This window comes from Hemiscyllium ocellatum, chromosome 30, assembly GCF_020745735.1.
Source record: "Hemiscyllium ocellatum isolate sHemOce1 chromosome 30, sHemOce1.pat.X.cur, whole genome shotgun sequence".
Classification (NCBI taxonomy): domain Eukaryota; kingdom Metazoa; phylum Chordata; class Chondrichthyes; order Orectolobiformes; family Hemiscylliidae; genus Hemiscyllium; species Hemiscyllium ocellatum.
The window spans coordinates 40,393,433-40,420,120 of NC_083430.1; the positions used below are offsets into that span (position 1 = coordinate 40,393,433).

At 38.9% G+C, this 26,688-nt stretch overlaps 1 protein-coding gene across 6 annotated transcripts in view; it reads right to left on the reverse strand.

Moving 5' to 3' along the window:
- The window catches only part of LOC132830102 (homeobox-containing protein 1-like), a 62,019-nt gene extending 35,848 nt beyond the window's left edge, over positions 1-26,171 (reverse strand). For 5 of the 6 annotated variants that reach the window (XM_060847581.1, XM_060847580.1, XM_060847577.1 and 2 more), the window contains exons 1-6: positions 26,082-26,171; positions 9,214-9,294; positions 7,151-7,607; positions 6,677-6,762; positions 3,836-3,946; positions 603-750 (exon numbers count right to left, since the gene is read on the reverse strand). In XM_060847581.1, coding sequence (XP_060703564.1) covers positions 603-750; positions 3,836-3,946; positions 6,677-6,762; positions 7,151-7,599 — 794 coding nt within the window. In that variant the 5' untranslated portion in view covers positions 7,600-7,607; positions 9,214-9,294; positions 26,082-26,171. The remainder of the gene's footprint in view (positions 1-602; positions 751-3,835; positions 3,947-6,676; positions 6,763-7,150; positions 7,608-9,213; positions 9,295-26,081) is intronic. The other variant, XM_060847579.1, reaches the window with a different exon arrangement.
- Between the last annotated feature and the right edge of the window lie 517 nt (positions 26,172-26,688).

Consider the following 26,688-nt stretch of genomic DNA (forward strand, 5'->3'; position numbering starts at 1 on the left):
GCCGGGTGCTGGCAGGTGGGACTAGATAGAGTTGAGATATCTGTTGGCATGGAAGGATTGGACTGAAGGGTCTGTTTCCATGCTGTACTACTCTATGACCACTGTATCTTTTCTCCTGTATAAATGAATACATAGATACTAGGTGAGTTGACAATGGTAGGTTCAGGGTGAAAAAAAGTGAGTGGAAATAGGAACTAGGTTTGTGTAGGTGTAATGGGGTATTTGAGGGCTAATAGAGTATGGACAGAGGAGCGCAGGTTGGTGTGGGTGTATGGCAGAATGAGAGGGTGAGGGCTGGAATAAATTTTTATGCTTTATTCTTTTACTTTACCTTTTGAACACAAAGCTGGAGCCCTGAGGTAGGCTTTCTGCCCAGCTCAGCTCAGCTGGCCATTCTTAAAATACTTCTGCTCACCTGAACTGGGAACGAAGTCACTGGCCTAAGGCAAAGTCTTTACTCATTCTAGTTCTAAATGTGCAATATTTACCCTGGGCTTGCTGTTTGAGAGTCAAAAGTTTATTTACCTTCACCTCCAGCTCAGCCTAATTTGAGACCACAAGACTGATGTTTAAAAATGAAGAGTACCCCTCCTTCTACCAACCTTTCCATAACAGAGAGGCATTCTTTTCGCCAGGTAAATCTACTTCCCCTTCTGAGACGGAAGTTTCCTGTCACTGGGCTAACGTTTGACCGCCACTCAGGGTCCTCTGTTGTTGTGGTTGAAACTGGTCTCATACTTAAAGTAGCACCTAAATGGATAAAAACAAAACAGGTGTAGATGGAGAATAACCTTCACATTGATTTTATTGAAAAAAATATTAATTTTTCATTCAGCTTTGCATTCAACTCAAATTCTTATGCCACATATTATTCCAAATATTGTCCTTATGTTTTATAGAGGATAATTGTAAAGCTGTAGAATGAGTGCAAAATATAATGTAAACAAAACATGTAAACAAAATTATAAAGTGGAAAGCACCTACTTTGTTTTCTTTTAAATATTAACAATATGCTTATTACACATTCTGAGACAGGATGTTGTCTTATTTACATAACTGCAGTAATGCAATTGATTTATGTTTTTATATGAAGCTACAGTCTTGATGTGGATGTGTCTGTTTTCAGTTTCTCTCTCTGTCTCTGCTACCTTCAGAGTAGTCCAAGATAACGTTGGTTGACTAAAGAAGGTCTTTGCAATTTGTGCAGGACATGTAAAGATTAATTCCATACTCCTACTGTCAGGATAGAGAAACTGTGTTTAAAGAAACAAAGGTCATAGATAACCATAATTCTTTAGTCACAGAGAGCATGGATACACAAATCATAGAAATAATCCTTTAGTACACAACTTACATATATATTTTTATTCTTATAAATTAGAATTACATATCTTGGTGGCAGAATAGGACTCCTGAACTGGACTTCTCTGCTCCATCCATTTCTTTTCTTTTCCAGCTTTTTCCTCTTTTCATGTTTCTTCTTCTTTCAGCTTATCTCCCGTCCTCAGGTAGCATTGGAAACGTCCAATATGAAGCCTGGCATGGACCCCCGACCTCAAGGCGAAGCCCTGGAGTGGACTGAAGGTGAGGCCCCGGAGCGGAGAGGAGGTGAGGGCCTGGGACAGAGTGGAGGTGAGGGTCCGGGCCGGAGTGGAGGTGAGGGCCTGGACTGGAATGGAGGTGAGGGCCTGGAGCAGACTGGAGGTGAGGGACCGGAGAGTATGGGAGGTGAGGCCTTGGAGCGGAGTGGAGGCGAGGGCCTGGAGATGATTCATCTGCTCGGTCTTTTCTGCTTGGAAGGACTGTAATTCTGAACTTCTAACGTTTTCCTAAGAATCTGTACCCAGTGTACCCTTTGTATCTAAGATGGTGCAAAGGTCTGTGATGCTGACTTTTTATTTCTTTATTTTTCTAATTTATTTCTAAGAATCTGTATCTAGGTACCTTTATATCTAAGATGGCATCGTAAGAGGCAACTTTGTAAACTTTTCACTGTACTCATGTGAGTATACATGACAATAAATACAGATATTTTCCTAATCAATGGTGATATAGAGGAGCAGGATTCAGCTACTAGACTAAGCTTCATCTGTCCTCCTTATGTAGCAGGATGAACGCCCCGCATAATATTCATCTTCCATTAGGAGTCCAGCAGGGGTTATGTTGTACAGTTCTAGGATTTCCTTACTGTAGGTGCTCAGAGAAGGGAGACTGAGAAAACTCAGTAAAACATTGTTTTGTTTCAAATAATATTAATTGGAAGAATTGAAAAGAAAAAGGTAGCATCAGAAAAATGCAACAGGAGCAGGCCATGTCACCTCTCTGTTTGTGCTGTTATTCTGTTGGAGCATCCCCTGATATGTGTCACATCTCAATTTTCCCCGCCTTGGCTCCATATCCTTTAATCAGTCTTGAAAATTTCAAATGACCGAGCACCCTTTTACAGAAACCTTTGTGTGACTCCTAATTTTATTCCTAAATGGTTCAACTCTGAATTTCAGATTCTGGCCTTTGTTCTGAATATCCTTACCAGAAAGATAGAACAGTATATACTGTACTTGTATCTACGCTATTGAATTAATCATTTTAAAGACCACATCATTTTAAAGATCACACATCAACTCTGGCAAGTACAAACCAAGCTTATGAATCCTGTCTTTACAAATTAATCTTTTAAGTATTAGTGTCATTCTGGTGGATCAATGCTGCACTACATCTAAACTAAATAAAGTACTCATAAGGTGTCTAATAAGTTGCTTGTTGTACTTGTTTAGTAGCTTTCAGTGATCTGTACATAGTCAGTGAAATGTATTTGCTCCTCCTCTCTTGCTCTTAATAAAGTTCTGATTTTGTCTTTCTTGAATCTTAAATGAATGATGTCATACTAGCTAATAGTGGACTTCCATCTGCCAGAGTTTTGTTAACTCACGTAGTGTGCCTTGGTCATTCCATCTACACAACTTTTTGTGCTTCCTAATGCAATGTAATCTGGTGAACTGGATACATAAATCCATTCCCTACTGCATTCTGTTTGATTTTTAAAAATTAATATTTAAATAATAAACATGCACGGCCTCAGAAATAATTGTGGAGTTACTGAGGAGCCTAGTTGACACATATTATGTAACAGCCAGACTGGTTGAAATATTCTGTTTTTAGGACAGTTGAATGTTGGCTTTAAATATATTTTCAAGCAATGACAAACACATTTGTTCCTAGAGGCTAAGAATTATTTGCTATGAGTTCATGACTTTTATTGGAAAATCATCAAGAAAAATAGAAAAACCTGAATGTTTTAGTTAGGTTGCATTTCTGGTCAATGTCACAGCTGGTGGAGTGCCACATGCACAATATTGGAGTGTTTCACTTAAACTCAGTCCTGGTAAAACATTGCCAATTAACTATCAGGTGAGAGGTCAGCGATCAGGGACTTGCCAGCACATCCACACACATTCAATTCAATACTGCAGGGTAGTCCAACATAGCCTATACTTTCCCATTTAACCTTTTCAGCTAGATAGGCAACCTTTTGGCTGCTCTTAGCCCAATTGGTTTAGAGATAAAACAATTAGGGATTTACTGTTGTGTGTTATAAGGCACTTGAAGAGGTTTCCATAGCCAATGACGGAACAGTGTAGACGTAAATCAAGACCTGCGTTTCACGAACAGGGTGATGTGACAATGGGTGTCATTGCACAGATGCAACTAGATCACAGTGACCACTTTTAGTAACAGCACCCTACCTCCTGCATTGAGAACAAATTCTTCATTTTGTTCTAACATTGTTTTGACTCCTTTTTTAAATGTACAGAAACCAAATCATAATGTTGCTCACCTGGACTATTCTTTTCTAAAAGATACCATCTATAAAATGCCCTCTTCTTAGGTTCACTCATGTCAAGACCCTGCTGCAACAGCCACTGGGATATGTAGCTTTGACTAATACCTGTATTAAATAAAGCACAGAAGTTATTCAAAATTTTACAATAAAGAAATGATGCCATCCAACTTAATATTTCAATTTCTTTTCTCATAAAACATACATAAAACATTCCTCCAAAGTCCTGAAACCTTTCGCAACTTACATCTTGATACAGCTCCCAAAGCTTACATCTCAGAAACAAGCCATAAATCCCATGGTACCTGTGCCAGCCTTTTTTAACCACAGCATTGCAAAATATTCATGGTACCTGCTCGCTTATCCATGAATATCTGCTCTCTCTCTCTCCCCTCCCATAGCTCAAGATTTATTCAATTTCCCAATAAAGGTGTAGTAGTGTCCATTCGTCAAATCCTAAGGGAAAACATCCATTACATCAACAACCTACTTCATAAAGACTGACTGTACTGCAAGGCTAACTCTGTAGGACCAGTTACATTTCTGCAAGTATTTCCCCTGCATGACAGAAAGTTAAGATTGAATAGAACCCCTACAGTATGGAAACAGGCCATTCAGCCCAACAAATCCACACCGGCTCTCTGAAGAACATCCCGCCCAGACTCACCCCCCCACCCTATTCCTGTAATGCTGCATTTCCCATGGCTAATCCATCTAACCTCCACATCCCTGGACACTATGGGCAATTTAGCATGGCTAGGCCACTTAAACTGCACATCTGTGGACTCTGGGAGGAAACCAGACCACTCAGAGGAAACCCATGCGGACATGGGGAGAATGTGCGAACTTTGCACAGGGAGTCATCCAAGGCTGGAATTGACCTTGGGTCCCTGACGCTGTGAGGCAGCAGTGCTAATCACTGAGCCACCATGCTTTTCTTGGACCATTATTTCCTATGAATGAGCCACAAAACTGGGAGATTTTAAAAAATTTATTCTCGGGATGAGGACATCACTGGCTAGGTCAGCATATGTCTATCCCGAAGGGCAGTTTAGAATCGACCACACATTGCTGTGGGTCTGGATGGCACTATCAGGATGGCAACCAAATGTTTCTTTTTAAACAATCGGCAATGGATTAGACTCATCATTTTGGATTTGTTTTTTTTTGTTGAATTCAAATTCCACCATCTGACATGGCAGGAATTGAACCAGAGTTCCCAGAATGTTATCTGTGTTTTTGGATCAACAGTCCAGCGATCATACCAGTAGGCCATCGCCACCCGTTGTTGAGGAAACGTAGTTGGCAAGATTCGAACCTGGGCGGGGAAACACTAACGGATTCCGAATCCATTGCCTTAAACACTCGGCCACGACTACAGACAAGTCTCAACCCATCAACCACTTCATGCATGAGTTCAATAACAGACCTCTGTGGTAAAAAAAACTTCCATCCCATTATCCCTCTCAATTGTTGTAAAACCCATTCATTAAACACAGTGATCACGAAAATATACCAACAGCACAAGTACGGGTTAAAAAACACAGCATTTCAATAGGAATGAATTCAGGTCTGAGTGCAAGGGTGGAACAAGCAATACTGTTTAATACACAGGGTAATGGAATGAGACGACTGGAGACAAATCAACAGCAAAACATGGCTATAGGGAAGTGTGAGGAAGGGGAGATGGATTGATAGGAAATGGAGCAAGTTAAAGTTTTAGCTTTTGGAAATTTGAAACATTTTCAGTGTTTGAACCAATCTTATGAATGCAATTAAAGCGTGAAATTGTCTCTAATTTCCCTCAATATTATAAACGTACTGCTCAAACCGGTTATACTATTTGCGCTGCTTTTTTTCACAGAATGTCTTAAATTCCAGAATTCAAGTCATTATCATCTAAAGATACAATCAACTGAGCTGGAAAGCTAATAATTTATTTTCTAAACAGCACTATAAATAGATCAGATGACATACGTGTGGAGGTGGTATAAAGGAATGTAGATAATGGGAAAGCAAAAGAAGAAAGGAGGCAATGAGAGTGAAGGAAGGGGACAAAATAGACAGGGCGTGAATGGAAATAGAGCAGCAAGGATTGCAGGTAGCATTTGCCTTGCATTCGTCACAGGAAAGAACAATTCGAAATGCTGAGCAGTCCCGTCTCACCATAGCATCATCCACCAGAAAGGAACAAACAAAGAGCCATGATGACTGCAAGCTCCAGCTTATCAATAACATAAAATGAGATAGATACATCTCCCATCTATTTTATTCCCTAGAAAACCTCCTCAGCTCTCACTTCTAAATCCTCATTCTTTTTTAAAAAATATAAAGGTTTATTTTGTGTTGCTTTTTTCTGACCTGAAGCCAGGAATTTACAAATACCTGTCAAAATACAAACTACAGGAGATCTAATAACAAATAAAACTGTATAAAAATTCCACTGACACTCAAATACTGACAGTATTTGAGCTAAATGTTCTAGTTCCTGGAGGCACCTTACGGATTGCATCAATTGGGAAAAATTAACATAGACAACCTTGTGCAACACCATGTAGACCCTTTCGTTGCTTCAGGACGAAAGAGCAGAGTAACTTAAAGCTGTGCTAATGCTGTTGCCCTGTTTAGAAACTTGCTGAAGAACAAGAAAAACCAAAAAAGTCATGTTAAGGTGGTCCTGATAGAAATTAGCAACAGCTTATCTTACATTCAATACAGGCAATTATTTTCTTGTAACTTAGTTTTATGCCCAATTATGGAGAGACTATGAAGCACAAATAATACAATATTTCAAAGAAAAACTAACCTCACAAGCAATTTCCACCCTTTATATCTCACCTGTGACTTGTCCCACTACAGCTTGAGAAATCCTCCGATTGGCTAAAAATGCTTTGATTTCCTCTTTTACTGCATTGCTGTCCCTTCTGGAAAAGAAAGAATGTTCTCATCGACTTTTTTTTTAGTTTATTTTGTTATTTCTTTTCATTCCATGTGCCGCCTCTCCATGTGTTCAGACTGTGCATCCAGAAACTATCTTGGTTTTATCCATAATTCCATTTAATATTCAGGCACAATCAATACTACATTGGCTAACAAGAGATGCCATTCAGACGTGACTTTATTTATTTTCTCTCTGTCCCAAAAATAGTATCAACTCAATGAATTGCAGTCCCCCTAAATATGCTCATCAAACAAAATGACAAAACTAAGCTGGTTGAATGCAATTTAATCTATGTTATTTAACAGCCAGAAAGAACAAAATTCTGTAACTATCCTGAATACTCACATAACTACATGGACTTTTCACATTACCTCATGTACTCTTCCACTTTCTCCTCCAAATCTGCATCATCATCTCCTGTGTCAAAACTATATGATCTCTGACTCCCACTGTTCTGGTACCGCGGAGACAGTGTACCACTGGCAACAAGTCTCTCATTTGCAGTGCTTTCTCGCCCTGTGTGACTTGCATTGTAGGGTGGAGGTGATGTGTCGTAGCTGTTACTAGGTGACGGTGATTGCGCTAGACTTTGAGTCTGTGTAGCAGCAGAAGCTGTGGAAGAGGATGCCGAAACGTTGTTGCCATAGTTACTGCTGTAGTTAGGCCGCCTAACAAACTTTTCATTTTGCTCCTGGTCGAGCCGTTCCATTGTTTCAAGTGCATGAATGATTTCGTGTTTAGTCATTCCCGATCGGCGGAGACGCTGAAGAAGATCAATTTGTTCAATGGTGTATCGAGGCTCATCGTTATAGTAAGACATGATGTTATCTGCAAAGAAGTAGTGCTAAGTTAGAAATGCTGAGCCAGGGGGATGACCGACATTAATATTATTTTCACTCTTCTAAATCAAACATTAATAACTATTTCTGATGAAAGATTACTGAACTGAAATGTTGACTGTTTCTCTCTACGTATAAGCTCAAATCTATTTAGTATTTCTGGCATTTTCTCATTTTATTTCGGGTTTTCAGCATCTGCAGCATTTTGCTTTGGTGCTTAAATTATCCAATTTTCTTTCTCTTTCTTCCCTTCTTAAAATTTATCACTTGACTTTATCACCCCAAGGGTGCAGCTACCTCAGCATTGTGAATATTGCCCATATTGCAGTCTCGACAGTGAGTGTTGGCAAGCTCTTTGTAAGATATTACAGTCAAACCTGCTCCAATCCTCAGCTGATATGCACACAATTTAAATTTCTAGTATGGGTGAGTTACTGAATATTAATCAGGAGATGCACATCAATTAATTTTCCATTCCTAACCTTTGAGCACAGAGCTAGTTGTTACTGACCCAGCTGCAACAGCTAACTCAGCATAAAACAGGGATTAAAGCTGAGACCTTTTAGCCCGTATGATTTAGAGCTATATCTGAGAGAGCCTGGTAATGTCAGTGGACTAGTAATCCAGACATGAGCCTCAATCCCACCATGGCATCATCATGAAGGAATTTAAATTCACTAAATTAAATCTGAAATGAAAGATTGGTCTCAGTAATGGTGACCATGGAACTATCAGCAATTGTTGTAAACTCCCATGTAGTTCACTAATGTCCATTCAGTAAAGAAAGCAATATGAAACTATGTGTTTGACATTATTGGATCTTTGAAAAGGCTGAGCAACCACTCAGTTCAAAGGCATGGGCAACATATGCTGGCCCTGCCAGTAATACCCACCTCTGGTGAAAGACAAAAAAAATCTTTTAGCAAAACTTTGCCTTTACAAACTGACCTTACACAAAGTTTATTGAATCCCTACAGCACAGATAAAGACTATTCAGCACATTAAGTCTTCACTGACTGTCTGAAGAGCATCCAACCCAGACCCAGATGCCCTCCACAATTAACACTGCGACCCCACATTTACACGGCTAAGTCACTTAGCCTGCACGTCTCTACACATTACAGGGTAATCTAGCATGGCCATGTCACCTCACCTGTACACTTTGGATTGTGGGAGGAAACCGGAATACCTGGTGGAAACAAGTCAGATATGGGGAGAATGTGCAAACTCCATACAGACAGTCACCCAAGGTTGAAATTGAACACAGATCCTTAGAGCTGTGAGGCAGCAGTGCTGTCCGTTACATTATACATCAATCTCAAATACAGTCAACTTTGCATCCATGAATGAAGTGCACAATTATGAGTAAAGTTAAACAGATTCCACTCTAGCAAAAGGTGCAAATCAGTGTTCTTTCAAGATATAGTTTCATACTAGCTCAACTGCAGCAATACTAAAACCTGTGCAAAAACTGAAGCTTTAATTGCGATTTAAATGTTTATATTTTGGTAAAGAGCCATCTGTCCTGTCAGCTCTTCAAGAAGGCTAATGGCTCAATTAAAAATAAGTATTTCAAAGGAGATTGGGTGACTAACCTGAAGTGGAGGGGCTCCAGTTACTTCAGCTCTCCACATCTGGGCCTCTTCAGATTATAATCTGCTCCTGTCCTCTAGGCCCTTCATGTGCAGCACATGGAAATCCACAATGCAGGAAAACAAAATAAATCTTTCTTAAATTTTGAGACCATTACATACAAGAACCATTTGGTTCGAAGCCACAAACCCACTGCATTCTCTCTTTGCCAATGGAGATTTCTTACAAACCTGACCAATTTAAATCAGTGGGTTAATATAAACTGTCAATTTCATGAGATTTCGCAGCTGGAAATTATTGGAATGTCTCTGTGGGAGAAACTACAATCCAAAGAATAAACATTTGGTAAACATGGTTCGAAATCATTAGTAGTAACATGATGACAGAAAAAAAACTGGCATTCCACTCTGAAGTTAAATCACTTTGAAGTAACCTTCTTGCAATTCATTTGTCTGCATGAATACTGAATTGCTACAATAACCTGCTGTGTGACAACGATAGCAAACATGTTAACTGGCTGAATTTCGCTTCAGCCTCAGGTTTTATCTCATGCCACATTCACTTCATTCACTTTTGATGATAATTTCCTTACACTTAATAAATCAAGAATTGATTTCATGTAACAGAGATGCAGATATCTTATTATTAATTGTATTCTCTAAACAAGCCACCAAGTTGTAAATTTGTTGTAGAAAGTTTGCTCCCAGCTGTTCATGCATTTCACAACTTTTGGCTTGCGGTTTTCATTAGAATCTGTGAAAGACTGCCCAGAAGGGCTGAAGGTCATCACTCCCAGATGCATTGAGGTGGACTGTGTAAAGAAGCAGTGGCCAAGGAAGGCAGCAAATAAAAACCATGCCTCAACTAAACCATCTGACACTGTACCGAAAGGCAGTAGGAGGAATCGTGAAGGCAGTGTGGATTTTGAGAAATGTTTGACATTTTCTCCACATTTCAGATAGGCTATTGTCTCTGTAGATGTATTTCCATGGTTTGCATCATGCTGCTAGACCTTCACAGAAGAGATGCTCCAGACACACCAGAACATACTCTCTCTTTATAATCCTGCTGTTCAGATAGAATTTAGATCTTTGAATCACAGCTACCAAACATTGATGAAATGCAAAATAACATGACAATAGACCTGTTCCTTGAAGTTTTGAGAGTTGTCAAATTACTGCATTTTTGACATCTTCATCAGCAGTATGGTGCTAATTTTAACTGGAATTCCTTTATTACAGTGTTAATTCTACTAAACATTAAACAAGCACAAAGCAGCAGTGCTGAATTAATTTATCTTTATTTAAATAGCAATAGAAATGACAATTTCACGACAAGAGGATGCCAGATTTCCTGTCACATAATACATGCTATTGTATGCCTTCGTAAATTTTAGGTTAAGTAATCCACAAGACAGCAATGTTTGTAGGCAATTCTCTGCAGATAAAACGCTATAAGCAACTGTAGTTCCCCATCACTGTACCTCCTGACCTCGGACTTCCCTAGTTTATGTGGCTTAGCTATTCATGGAATAAACTCACTGAGCCACTGAGGGAGACCATCTGGCAGTTTCTCAATAAAAACAAAAATTACACTTCTGATGGAATACTCATTTGAAATATTATAAGTGACTTAGAATTGCATATAGCCAGGACAAGATTTACTGCTTACTTTCAGAGCTCTAGAACCTAGAGATGACACAGCCTGACACTAGAAGCCAAATCGGGGGATCCCTAACAAACCACAAACCGGGAATGCAAATAAGTGTGTGGGTACCAGACTCCCAGGTGGATCACAGAGCCTTCATAATGAAGTGTCAGTCACATGGTGTTCAGCTATTCTCTATCACATAATGGTATCTTTATAGCAATCGTTTTAAAGCCAACAACATACATTTCATCATACGTGGAATGCTGTAGTGTTGATTAAAAAATAAAATGAGTAATTATGGTAAAATTAGACTTATGTTCCAGAATTTGCTACATATATGGGGCCAATTTGTAAATATTAAAACACATCTTCAATTATAGAGAATACACAGCAAGAAACAGCTATTTGACCAAAAAAAATGTGATGTTTCACTCCTACGCCTATTCCATCAAACCTTTCATAAGTTTAAAGATCACACTTCACCTTTCTCTATTCAAGAGAAAGAGGATCCAGCCCATTCACTCTTTCCTAATAGCAGAACTGCAAGCTTATACACCAGGCATCTAAGTTTTTGTTCCCTCTCCAGTGCCCATTCATCCTTTTTATAATACCAGAATGATCCACAGTACATCACTGTTGTTTAATCAAGCAACATCATATGCTTAGCACAACTTCTCTACTTTTCAACCCAATCCTTCGAGAAGCAAATTCAAGTATTTGGTTTGCTTTTTCTTAGTGCAAGGGTGATGTAATGAAACAGATTATTCTAGTAAACAGAAAATTAATCTTTAATATAAAGTAAGCTGTAAAATGGAGACATGAATCCTAAAGACAGTAACCTGACCTCAATCTGACCAATTTAACTACCACTGAATTATAATAGAAAAAGCTTATCGGACAAATTTTAATCTGTGTGACCCCACAATATTGTCGTATTGAAATCTACTATATTCAACAAAATGGAGCAAAAAAAGGAAAAAAAATGTTTTCAAAGGAAGAAAATACTCAAGGAACGCAACTGTAAAATTGCAAGTTTGATTGTAACAATCTATCTGCCCTTTTTATAGACTTTTAATGTTCAATGCAAGATAAAGAAAAACACTTACCTAAATATAGGATAAATGTTCTTGAAGCGTTGTATTGTATAGAAAGGCCTCCAAGGGATTTAGGATTGCAGGAAACAAGCAACTTTACAAAACTGCATCCTTTTGTAGTTCTTAAGAACTCTTAACGTCCTTCTTTAAATATTACATATTTATTACTTTTAGATTAGATTAGATTACTTACAGTGTGGAAACAGGCCCTTCGGCCCAACAGGTCCACACCGACCCGCCGAAGCGCAACCCACCCATACCCCTACATTTACCCCTTACCTAACACTATGGGCAATTTAGCATGGCCAATTCACCTGACCCGCACATCTTTGTGACTATGTGACTCCGAAACACCCGGAGGAAACCCACGCAGACACGGGGAGAACGTGCAAACTCCACACAGTCAGCCGCCTGAGGCGGGAATTGAACCCGGTTCTCTGGCGCTGTGAGGCAGCAGTGCTAACCACTGTGCCATCGTGCCGCCCACCATAACAAAATATTACCTAACAGAATAAAGATAAAACTCACAACACCAGATTATAGTCCAACAGGTTTATTTGCAAGTAACAGCTTTCAGAGCGCTGCTCCTTCATCAGGTAGCTATGGAGCTGGATCATAAGGCACAGAATTTATAGCAAAAGACCAGTGTTATGCAACTGAAACAATATATTGAACAAACCTAAATTGCTGTTAAGTCTTTCATCTTTTAGAATGGGTTGCAGGTTTCAGTTCATTAATATGTAAATCCCAGAACTTCTTTCAAATCATGTTCTCAAGATAATTTAAGGTTTTATAACAAAAAGTGACATCTCAGCTCAGACAATGCATTAAAAGTGTGAGGTTAGAGTATGTCTGTATCTCAATCTTGAGTCAGACTGGTTCTGTTTCCAAAGTAGGAATTTATAAAATGTTACATGGATTGATTGCCTACAGACTGTGTGCTTTTTGAACATAAGAGAATGTATCTGCAATTGCAATTCTGAAAATGCAAATTCACCCCAATAGACTTATGTGTGTGTGGCATGCATGTGAGTCCATGTGAGTGTGAGAGCACATGAGAGTGTGTGTTTACATGTATGCCCACTTGGTAGAGTGTGTGTGTCTGTGTGAGTGTGACGGGGTACCAGCCTGTGAGAGGGTGTGTACACGGGTGTGTGTGTGTGTGAGAGAAAGCATATGTATTAGAGGGGGTCTGCGTGAGTGTGAGTAGGTAAGAGTGTGTAGGTTGAGGACATCTTCATGTGTGCTGAACTTGGCTAACAGCCTTTGCTCGGCCACTCTGAGTTGTTGCGTATCCTGAAGTCCGCTTGGAGGATGGCTACCTGAAGATCTGATGCCAAATGTCCCTGACCAGTGAAGTGTTCTCCTTCCAGCCAGGAAGGGAACTACACTTTACACTCTTTACTTACATACTCACACAATCATGCAGACCCTTCCTCACACACAGGCTCTCTCTCACATCCACACACACACCCCCCACACTCACACCCACACACACACCCTCTCACAGGTTTATACTCCATCACACTCATGCACACACTCTACCAAGCACACACACTCTCATACTCATATGCAAACACTCTCACACTCTCTCTCTCTCTCTTCCTCACATGCACGCACACACATATATAAGTCTATGGGGTAAATATGCATTTGCAAAATTCTAATTACAGAATTAGACAGTAATTCTAACTCATTCTACAAGCTGAAAGACTTAACAACAATCCAGATTTTTCAATACATTGTTTCAGATGCATGACACTGTGGTCTTGTGCTATAGATTCAGTGTTTTATGATCCTGCTCCATAACCACCTGATGAAGGAGCAGCGCTCCGAAAGCTAGTACTTCCAAATAAACCTGTTGGACTATACCCTGGTGTTGTGTGATTTTTAACTTTGTCCATCCCCAATCCAACACTGGCATCTCCACATCGTAACAGAATAAGGCTGTGTAATGATTAAAGATGTGAGAATAATACTTTCTGCATAATTAACTCACTGAGAAAAAGAACTCTAAAATCTCATTTTATAAATAGCTTGTTTTATTATTAAGCAAATGTTCTGTTTCCTGGGATTAGTTGACATTGGAGACCACAGCTGTTAATTCTCAATTGTGTAAATGAGCCTAATTTATTGAAATGTGACATAAACTATCTAAAAATCTTCTTACACAGATATTTATGTATTGTGTAAAGCAATGGATGCTGGGGATAGCAAAGTTTACGACAAAGTAGGTCACTAAATTTCAACAAGGGCCTGTAGTTTACTCCAAGGTAATCACCTGGTATGTTCAAATAATTTATATTCAGAAATATTGATGATTTAAAGATCTATGCCCATAATTCATTGTGTTGTGATCCTGATTTCAAATGTGCAGTAAAGTTACTAGATGAACTTTTGCTTATGTTGTTTTTACAGGGTCTAACCATTCATAGCAGCATTCCTTGTTTATTTTTCTCACTGGAACATGTGGATAGGGAATAACACAGAATCTTGGAAACATAGGAACAGAAGGGGGTCTTTTTTTTTCAAGCTATTGCACCATTCACATTTAAATCATAGATGACCTGTACCTCAATTTCATTTATTAGACATTGCTCCATATCCCTTGATGGTCTCAGCAAGGGGGAGTTTTATGGAGGCTATGGGGATCTTGGCCACCAGCTGAGAAAGTCAGCGAGACACTAATGCTCCCTCCTCTGGGAACCCTGATGGTATTTACTGCCAATTAGGCTGCTAAGGGAACCCAAGCAGGTTTTTCACAGGATCATGACTTCAGAACAGAAGATCTTGCCCAGTGAGAGCCGCTGACCAGTCAGAGGCTGGTAGCTCTTTGCTCAGCCAACCAACTGATGAGGTCTGCTGCTGGAATGAGACCTATCAGAGACTCAGGATAGCGCAGTGATCTTGGCTAGAGGTAAACGATGGCAGAAAAGAAGGTGGTTACAGGGATTTAGGGGAGCTGTCAGCAGCTAGGCTAGCAGGCAGCAGTCAGTAGGCCTTTCTCTTCCCAAGTCAGAACATTAGTCAGGCCCTCCAGATTACTTCAATAAAAGCAAAATATTGCAGGTGCTGTGAATCTAAAATAAAGAAAACTGAAAGTACTAGAAAAACATGGTAGGTTTTCCAGCATCTGTTGAGTGAGGTATAGAGTTAACACTGAGTTTGTTATGACTCTTCCTCAGAAATGAAAGGGATTAGAAAATGGTGGGTTTTATGCTGTTACTATTCTAGTAACACTTTCCATTGCATCATGCATCCCCTTTATTCATGCACTTTATTTATTAAGCATGGGCTTACATTATGAAATCAAGTCAAATCCAAGGATCATCCTCTGGATTTAGTAAATGAAGATTTATTATTATTCAGTTTTCTTTGTTTGTAAAGTTTGGGAGGGTGTTGTCCTTGCTGTCAAATGGAGATAATCAAGTTGGGGAAGCAGTGGTGTGGTCGTAAAGGTCACTGGATTAGTAATCCAGAACCAAAGGCTAATGCTCTGGGCACATGGGTGAAATTCCCATTATGGCAGATGGGGACATTCAACAACTAAAATTAGCAATTGTGTAACCATTGTAAATTGTCATAAAACTCATCTGGCTCACCAATTCCCCATACAGAAGAAAATCTGCTATCCTTACCTGGTCTGGCCGACATGACTGGAGGTCCACAGCAAGTCGTCAACTCTGAACTGCCCTCTGGGCAATAAGTGCTGGCCAAATCAGCAATGCCCAAATCCCATGAATGAAGATTTAAAAAGTCAGCATAAATGCTTACCATCACATATTTAAATAAAAATCCTTGCTGAACAGTTAAAAAGGAAAAATTGACATTCTATGGTACTATTCAATGACTAGAGGGTTTCCACTCCAGGATGCTATCCAGACACATTTAGTGCACGCTTGTCAGGATATCCTCCATGAATTAATAGCTTGTGATCTCACAAATGAACTCTGGCTACTTGGCCAGATTATCAGATGGCTACACATGCCCATGCAGAACTATCTCACATACAATAAGCATCATACTGAATGTGTTTTTAGCATCCTTATTTTATAATTGCTTTGCAGGATGAACCATTAAAAATAATCCTGAAATGAATTAGTGTTAGTTTTGCATACCTGTTAGTCTCTAGAGCCACTTGCCCTTCATGAAGTGAACTGCAGTTATGGCACCTAATCGCAATAGATGCTCACAAGTGGACTACTTGCTGAAAGTGTTTTTTTTAAAGTGTGTTACATGCTACAGGTGATGTTTGCAGATTATGGTCAGGCAACAGCAATATTTTGGGCAATATTTTATTGTAGCAACCTTGGCTATTTTCACAAATATACACATAAAGGAACGTTCACCAAGAAACCATGGAAAAGAGTAAAACTGTCTTTTGCGAAATAGTTATTGTACAATCTATTAACAGTCTCCCAGTGAAGCATGGCTTTTACTAAAGGCTTCCACAGCAAACTGTGATCTCAGTTGTATCCAAATTTATTCAGCACAATGTTGTAACACGTAACTGGTGGATTTCCTATTTTTCTTGTGACATTGCAACATTGCTGGAGGTGTAAGTTTAATGATTGCTGAGTATTCTATTTTTGCATATTATTAAAGTTCCATTATGAATACTGGTACAGTTACTTAAAAATCAGAAAACCTCAAATACCTTCAGCTTGATGCTTCCTCAGTATCTAGATTCTATCGCCAATTCTTAATTTCTATCAATCAGTTTGCAGTTTATGAGAGACAGAAGCTTTTTTTCTTGAGAAGTTTTATTTCCATTGCAATCTAATAGCGCAGAAATTTCCTGTCCGAGTTAATATTAGGAATTAGGGTTGGGACTGCATTCAAGACAATAATCTTATGAACAAAACTGGATTCCTTATGTGCCTAGTAAAATACACGTAACATTACCAGAATTTAGTTTCTAACAATTGATCAGGTTATAAGCAAGAGTCTATACACTGTAATTAGGTTAGCTTGTTGTACGATCCTCCTCACAACCTTGGCATCATATTCAACTCTGATCTGAACTGACACAGTGTTATCTTCATCACCAAGCCATTCTACTTTTACTCCATAATATGGCTCATCTCTTCCCCTACCTCAACTCATCTGCTGTTGAGAAAGTCTTGGTTTCATTACCTCTAGAATAAACTATTCCAAAGCTTTTCTGGACAACCTCCTATCTTTCAGTTTCCAAAACCTTGCACTCACCCAAACCTTTGCAGTCCATATCTAGACTTGCCCTAAGTCCATTATTGCTGTGTTGCTCAATTTTGAAAATGACTAACCATGACTCTGCTTCCCAAGATCATCCTTGTTATGTTCAATAATGAAATACAAGGATGTTGAGAAAGACTTACTTTTTACTATGGGAAAGTCCTTTCGCCACAGCTGAAAGAATTAGGCAGGAAGCTGTGGATTCACTGGATCTTCTTGTCCATTGATGCAAACCCCTTTTATTTATTTGCCATTTCTTTTGGTTAATTTTGCCATACATAATAGGTTCTCTGGAAAATTGAGTGGGCATCAGTACAAGTAATCAAACTCTTTTTTTCCTCTCATGCTCCATTGGTTAAAGTAGATTTTTAAATTGGTTAGTTCCTTAACTTATTTAGTTGTTGCCCCACATATCTATGTTTAAAATTCATGTTAAAGAGATTAAAGACTATTTTCAATCTGACATAAAATTGAATGATAAATTTTTTAATATTTTAAAAAGACCAAATTGCATCTGCACTTTAAAGACTACAGTAATAAAATGGAACGAAGTAAGTATGCTATGTGCTTAATAATTTGGCATTCACACATACCAAAACACACAAACTTCCTAATAATACATTAAAAGATCAGGTTTCAGTTTGTAATTGGATTCCATATAATAAGGCCATCCTGAAATATGGCTGGTACACATAAGTTTACTTGCACTATCGGCTAAATTCTATTTTGCACAATTTGTACTTTGTGAAATGGCACTCAGGCACTTTGAAAATCATTACAGGGATACTCAAATTACAAGTTATGCACAATGTAATGACAAGCTTGTTTTGTCATAGAAAATCTTCCACCTTTGCACAAGCTGGCCTTATGTGCTACTTTCCTAATTTGCTTTGTATTATTCACTATCACAATCACAGTTCCACTTTCTTGGCTTGTAAACCATACCGGAAGATACAAATCTGAAACATTAAATTTAGCTATAGAGGCGGATGGAAACAGAAACATACACCGCAAATTTGAAAGATGCAAATGTATGGCATGACCTACATCGGAAAATCTGAGTATAAATCGAAAAATTGTGCATGTGATATGAAACGAGAATTGTTTAAAAAAAATGGATATTTGATTTTGGAGCTTCAGTGACTTCAAAATTGAGAGGAGTAAATGGGAGGCTGTTACAATTACAACATTTAAATGGCATCTGGATTGGTATATGAATAGGAAGGGTTTAGTGGGATATGGCCCAAGTGCTGACAAATGGGACTTGATTAGGTTAGGATATCTGGTCGATATGGACGAGTTGGACCGAAGGGTCTTTCCATGCCGTACATCTCTATGACTCTATGACCAATTGGTCCATTAAGCCTACCCAATAATTAAGATGGCTGGAGCATCACATCTAAATACTTCCTTACTTCTCATCATTCATCCAACTCCGCCTCCTCCACCTCTACTCTGATACCATGCATTCTTATAATCTCCTGAGGGAGGTCATAAAAAAGTTACAATATTTCAACCAGAGGCACCTAAGCTGCTTCTGCCCTGAGAAAAAACATCAACACTTACAAATGTGAAAATAAATAAGAAAAAAACCCATGAGGAGAAAGTGAGGACTGCAGATGCTGGAGATCAGAGTCAAAAAGTGTGGCACTGGAAAAGCACAGCAGGTCAGGCAGCATCCAAGGAGAAGGGGAGTCAACTTTTTGGGCATAAGCCCTTCATCAGCCTGACCTGATGCACTTTTCCAGCGCCACACTTTTTGACAGAAAAAGCCATGACAAGCAAAACATATAAAGCCACCAACTGAATTCTGGATTTTAATTGTTAATGATACACAAGAGGTCCCAAGAAGTACTAACATTTAGGGAACATTTGATTGTCATTTACCAAATCAGAGAACGATAACATGAACATTGCCTTAGGAGCAGGTTTAAGGTCATGCAGCCTGTTGAGCTTGTTCCTCTGTTGAATAAGATTACAGCTGATCCAATTATAATCTCAACTCCACATTCCCATCTTCCCCTGACAAACAATGTCTCTCTCATCAGTCAATAATCTATCTTTGTCTCAAAAGTGTTCAATGACTCCAAGTCTATCACTTACTGGGGAACAATATTCCAAAATCTCAAAAGATTCTCTGCATCGCTATTTTAAACAGAGTATCAACTTCTTGCGAACTGTCAGTAATTTCAAATTGTTAAGGTAACGAATCAGAAAAAGGGGCAAAGTTATCCTGGACCTTTGACACATTTCCAGTCATGTATTTACTGAAGTTTCATGTCCGTAATGATGAAGGTCCTCTTAACTCTATCATTTGACTGTCCAAGCATTCCCTTCATTCAGAAAGATATGTCTAACACCCATAGACCATGAGGTATAGGAGCAGAAGTAGACTAATTGGCTCAGTGAGTTCACTCCTCCATTCAATGATCCCATGGCTGTTCTAATAATCCTCAACTCCAATTTGCTGTTATCCCCATAAACCTTGATTCCATTACTTAATGACCCATACTCAGTAGCCCTCTGGAGTAAAGAAGCCCACAGATTGTCCTCTTTCAGAAAAAAATAAACCTCTTCATTTTTATTTTAAATGAGGGACCCCTTACTGAGATTACACCATCTGGTCTTAGAATCTCCTACAAAGGGAAGCAAACATCTTGGCATTTACTCTGTTAATATATATTTTATTAAGATCTCCTCTCATTCTTCTAAACTTCAGTGGTGTAAGTTCAACCCAAACAAATTATTTTCATAAGAAAGTCCCTGCACACCTGGGATCAACTTAATGAACTTTCTCTGGACTGTCTCAATGTCAGTATAAATTTCCTTAGATAAGGGGACCAGAAATGTTTTCTCCCCCATATCTGATGGTGCATGAAACAGACAAAGCAATGTTTACATCTTTCCAATGTCTAGTTTTCCTGGAACAGGTCACTGACCCTTTGTGAATCACCATGTATTTGTGCAATTTGTAGGAAGAAGAGAAAGGCTAAAGGAAAGCAACCAGGTAGGTCAGGCTGTATTAATGGTATTCTGCACTCACCAATCAGGACCCTGACACCTGCATTTACAGAGGTGAAAATACAGAACACTCTGATAAAGGAAAGTGTATCCAAAGAGAGGGTACAACAGTCAAACTATTGTCACAAACACAACATATAAAACTTTAATTAAACTGAATGTTACGGGTTCTGTAAAAGCTTCTGAATCATGACATATCATACTTTCACTTGATAATGAAAGCTACTGGATAATGAAAGCATGCTTGGGAGATCAAAAGCCAGTAGTATTTGTAGTTCATACATGGCATAATATCACAAGCCACATCAACAGATCCAGGCACATCCACTTCAAACAATCATAGGGAACTCTCTTCACAGACTCATGTAGGACACTGGTACTGTGCCACAAGACCCTTTTAATTGAATCTGAATTCCATCATCTGTCATGGTGGGACATAAACCTGTGTCCTCAATGCATGAGTCTGACCCTCTAAATTACTACTCCAGTGAGTCTACCACTCTGCCATCAACCCACCCCCCCTCCATGACTTTAGAAGATTCCAATTGCTTTGAAACCAATTAAGCACTTTTGCAATGTGGTAATCGTAGGAAATGAAACAGCCAGTTAGTATACCACAAGATTCCACAACAGCGATAGCATAATGATCAGAAAATCTGTTTTAGCAATACAGCTTAAAGGCAGAATGCCGGCTAGGCCTCTGGGAAAACTCCATGCTCTTCCTTGCAGATTCCAGGTCAGTAGGAAACCAGATGAGCTAACAGACATCACTACTCGTTGCAGTAATATTCAACAGCAAGCATAACTCTGAATACAACTCCTCACATATAACTCAGTGCTGCTCTACAGGATGCACATCTTAAAATGGAAATGAGGCCAGCTTTCTGTCCACAATCACATTCAGTACCAATTTTACTTGACCCGCCACCAGAATATGAAACTGATGTTTGACTGCTGTATCATTTACCTGTAAACTTTGTATTGGCTGTTCATAATTATTTATTTTCAGTTTGTTTTTTCTTGCCTCTCCCCCATTCAGTTTTGATAAAGGCTGAAATGCCTCTTTCCAAAGGCTTGTAAGATCATTTTCCCCAATGCAGCTATTTAGTACTCAATCCATTCAAATATTACAAGACCAGAAATTCTATGTTCTCTAAACTGCAATTTAAAAAAGGCTTCCATTTATACAGCATTTTTTTGTGTTTAATAGAGGTGATAAAGTATTATTGTAATGTACAAACCAAATTGTGCACAGCAAACTCCCAAAAACTGCAATGTATTAATGACCCAGCAATCTGTTTTTCTTGTCATGTTATTTGAATGATAATATTGACCAGAACACCAGGAATAATTCCCCTGCTTTTCCTCAAAATTGTGCCACAGAATGCTTTACACCCCCTGCAAACACAGACAGAATCATGGTTTAATGTGCCATCTAAACGACAGTACCTCTGACAGTGCAGCAGGCTCTCAGTCCTGCACTGGAGTGGCAATCTTTATTTTGAACTTGGAACTTTGTAATACCAAGGTCAAACTGCTGTAAAATGAGTCACAGTTGAAATAAAATCAAATCAGATAGACTTCTCTCCATCACATGAAAATATATAGAATTGCTCATTCTTTATTGCCAATATTATTCACAACAGCAGGCGCTCTTCCTCAATAGTTGTTGTAAATCAAGTCTTTGAATATTTTTTAAGGTAGATTCTTGAATACTAAGAGGGTAAAAGGTATCAAGTGTGGGTGGGAATATGGAGTAAAAAGATCAGCCATGATCTTACTGAATGGCAGAAGAAGCTCAAGAAGCCAAATAACGTACTTCTGCTCGTAATCCATATATTCATGTGTTTATATGTAAAATATTCCTTGGTACTTCATTGGAATGATGATCAAGTAAAATTAAATACTGAGCAGACAGGGAGATGTTTGGACAGGTTATGAACGTTTGATCACAGAGGTAAAAGAAGAGAGAAAGGTAGAGAAGTGGAAAGGTTTAGAGAATTAATTTCAGAGATTTTTCAGCTTTTTTACCAACTGACAATAATAATTTGTCCCAAAACATAGATTTCATTTGATTTTTGTTGTTGTTTCCAGTAGAATTTAGACCAGTTCCTTTCAAGTTTTTTTCTTCCCAGATATAACGATAAAACATCACCCTAGATCTCCCTCACCCTTTTCCTTAATCTCTGCTCGATGCTATCTCTGAAAAGAAGGTATGTACCAAGAATTTTCTGCTGGTAGTAATTCTAGCCCTAAGTCTGCTGTCAACTGTGGCTTAATTTGTAGCATTTTCACTTCTCAACCTTGGTCTGCAAATAAATACTAAACATACAATTGAGGGTGCAGAGCATTAGATCATACAATTACCTCATGTTTCCATATTCTAAAACAACATACCCAAAGAACCTACTTATTTTCAGTACCAAATTGTATCTACCCTGGGCCAATCAAATATACTGTTTCCCTTTAACAACAATAACTTATATGTTGCCTTACTCCAGAAGATATTTGATAAGGTGCCAAAGGTTTATGGGGAAATCTAAAGCTCAATGGTGTAAGGCGTAACATACCGACATGGACAGAAGATTAAATAGCCAACAGGAGACAGCAAGAATAAATCAGTCAGTTTCTGGGTGGCAAGACAAAATGAGTAGTATACCAGAGGAGTCAGTGTTGGTTTACTTTTTAGAATTTATATAGAAGTGACTTGGTTGAAGGGTCTAAAGGCATGTTTGCTAAATTTGCTAATGACACAAAAATAGGTAGCAAATTAAGTTATGAAAAGGTATAGAGACTACAAAGGGACATAGATAGGCTAACTATATGTGGGCATAGATCTGGCAAATGGAGTATAAAGTGGAAATTGTGAATTTGTACATTTTGACAGGAAGGATAAAAAAAAGCATATTATCTCCATGGTGAGAGATTGAAGAGCTCTGACATTGATAGAAACCAGGGTATCCTACAGCATAAATTGTAAAAGTATAAAGGTACAGTAAGCAATTTAAAAACCTTGAGAATGTTACTGTTTATTTTGTGGGGAATTGAATAAAAAGTTGGTGGGGTGGGGGTTATGCTTCAGTTATACAGAACATTGGAGAGACCACATCTGGAATGCTGCATACATTATTGACCTCTTTATTTAAGGAAGGATGCAAGTATGTTGGAAGCAGTTCAAGAAGGTTTGCAAGGTAATAGTTGTGATGGATGTGTTATTTATCAACTGATAGTGATAATTCATCCCAAACATATACTTCATTTCATTTTTGTTGTGTTTCCAGTAGAATTTAGATCAGTTCCTTTCAAGCTTTTTTTTTCCTGATATAACTATAAGCATTATTCTGGAAAATGACACCCACGATGTGGAGGTACCAGAGTGGACTGGGGTGGACAAAGTCAGAAGTCACACGATACCAGGTTATAGTCAAACAAGTTTATTTAAACTCTCAGGCTTTTGGAGCTTCACCTGATGAAGTTGCAGTGCTCCAAAAGCTTGAGATTTCAAGCTGTTGGACTATAACCTGGTATCATGTCATCCTAAAAATCACAACAGCACAGGTCGTTGTTTCCAGTATTCTGCACCAACTAAAGTACTGCACTGAAAATCAAAAGTTAAAACTTTTTGAACAGAAGTCACAAAAAGTTAAGCCAGAACTTTTAAGTTGTTAATCAATGATCATTTTATCTTCATCTTTTACTCAATATCTCCCTCTCCATGAGACAAATAATTTTCCTGAGGATAGGATCTGATTCAATCTTCTGTGTGACACTGTAACGTGATACAGGAAATGAAATACTTAAAGGAAAAGTTCCAACTTCAATTTTCCATTTTTAGGTGTAAGAAAGTGCAGCACACCAGCAGTTTTCAGAGCAGTTCGTTCCTCTTTGCCAGTTAGTTTACGATCAAAAATAGGCTTATCATGGAAGATAAGGGACATAGCCAACATTCCCAGATTGTCATCCGTCATTCTGACATGCAGCACAAAGCTTGACCAGCTCAACACCAGCATCCTCCATCCAACTAGAAAACACATTGCTAACTCTAAATCAACCAATGCATGGCCAAGTTTCACTCCCGACACCAGCTTTTCCGATTATTTTTGGACTTCTCACTAAAATTGAATTTCTGGTCAAATATAAACAGTTTGAAGAAGGGTTTTTATATGCTTCACTGTTTTGCAATTCTAGCTTCATTTTGGTACTTGAGAAGGCTCTGATTTAGATTAGAGTTTGGTCAGCTCACAGGAACGCCAACATATTCTTGCCAAATCTCTGCTCAAATTTCACCCTGTTTAAGAATGAAAGAATTTTACCAGCTGTACAAATCTAAATAGAAAAAAAACTAAATAATCTACCTTTTTCACAAAGTTTATTGAAGCACTTCAATGACACTGTAAAATTAGAAGCAGTACCTAATATGTCATGAATTTCCATTGTTCACTATTTTAACAGAGGTGCTAAACTTTTCTTTTCAAATCACTCTTAGGATGTCAGCATTGCTCACAACTGTATTTGTTGTCCATCCAAAATTGCCCTTGAAGAGGTGATGGTGGAGCCACCGTTTTTAATACAACTGAGTTGATCGCTATTACACTTCTGAGGTCTGTTAAGTGTCAACTTTATTGACTGTGGATTTGTAGTAACATATAGGTCAGACCAGGTGAGGATGCCAGATTCCTTTCTTGAAGGACAACAATGAACTGGATGCATTTTACATTGAAAACCAGTAATCTCAGGGCTACCGTAACTGATAAAATCTTATTCCTTTCAGATTTTGATTAATTAGACAAATTTCCAAGCTGCCAAATGGAATTTGAACTCATAACTTGGGACCATTAGGCCAGGCCTCTGGATGGTTATCTCAGTGACAAAGTAACATTGATGAATCTTGTGTAAATACATAGTATTAAATTTCAAATTGTTTAAAGATGTTTTGACTATACTTGGGAGCAAGGTTTAATGGACATTCCTGATAAATTTTAGAAAGTGGTGAGATGCAGCACATTGTTTATGTAAGATACAACATAGTCACAAAAAAACTAAACCAAACTAGGCAACTCAAATATTGACTAAGAATTTCGTTTTTCAGACAACTATTTGTTGGGGTGGGGAGGTTATTTTATCAGCCATTTAACCATTTTGCATTAAAGTCAAGTCTCATTTCAAACACCCATTTTTGCTCTAAACCTGTTACCTCTTGAGTCAGAGACAAACAGTTAAAAACGAAACAGGACATTTGGCAGAACTTGAAGTGCTTAAATTATTTTGTGATCTGCGCAGTTTTTTTTTATCTTAGCTATCGCACATCGCGGAAAATTGATGATCGTAGAATAAATTCGAGAGGAAAAGAATCCCCAAGCCTCAAACAAGAGCAAGACATTTAACTTTGCACTGACTCGTCCTTGACGGCGAACATTGTGTTTTTTTTTTAGAAACAATCTCCAAGAGGCGAATCTTTTTTTTAAAAAAAACAGGATTTTTAAGAAATGTAAACAATGCACGCTTAAAATCTCCAGGCTACCGGCTGCTGCTGATCCGCACTGTTTTATTACAGTTCAGTTCACAAACAATTGTGTAGATGGGGGGTGGGGGGAATCTGAGAAGGGGTGGGGGGGCGAACACTAAAATAAAAGGTCGATTTAAATTTGAACTATGGATAAACTCCGCACCGATGAAATGCCCCCCTCCTCCCCTTCCCTTTGGATTAAATAAGGAGTATTGTTGTCTTTGAGAACTAGCGATCAAAACACTGCAAACAATGTGGATCTCATCAATAATAACCTCCCATCTCCGGCGGATCCCCGGTGAGGAAACAGAAGCCGAAATATCCCCGGCCGCCGGGATCCCGCCGCTCGGGTGGTGGTGGGGGGGGGGGGGGGTCACAAACTCACCGGGGTCCGGGCTGGAGCACGGCGATCCCGGTCGGTTAGAGCCAGAGCTCCGAGTTACACTGAAGCCAAAGTCTCCGCTCCATCCTTCGCCATGACAGATTGTGAGGAGCTCTCACCCCTGACCTCTCACCTCTCACCCTCCTCCCCTCCCCTCCCCTCCGGAACTGGAGGCAGGGCAAGCCTGCAGCCCCAGGGACCTGTGTCAGTGCCATTGCACCCAGTGCTCAGGGATCACACACACACAGCCACAGCCACAAAAAGAAAGTGCTTAGAAACATTGGTGGTTGGGGGATTTTATTTCCTTTTGTGCGTGTGTGCAAAGATCCTCACAGTTGGAATGCTGACAGCCGCTTATCTAAGTGCCAAGTCTCACCCACAGAGTGAAGCTCTCTCACTTTGGATTAAATATGACCTATTTTACATAGCTATTAATATTTTAGAAATCCTACGCATTTTCTGCCAATTATGCGTTTCAACGTCAGAAGGGAAACTGCTAATGCCAGCTGGCTGTGTTGTAGTTGCACCCCATCCCTCCCATTGGAGACACTGCAGCCCTGCCACTGGCTCCAGGGTATGATTGTGACATGTTTACATTGATTATTTTCAT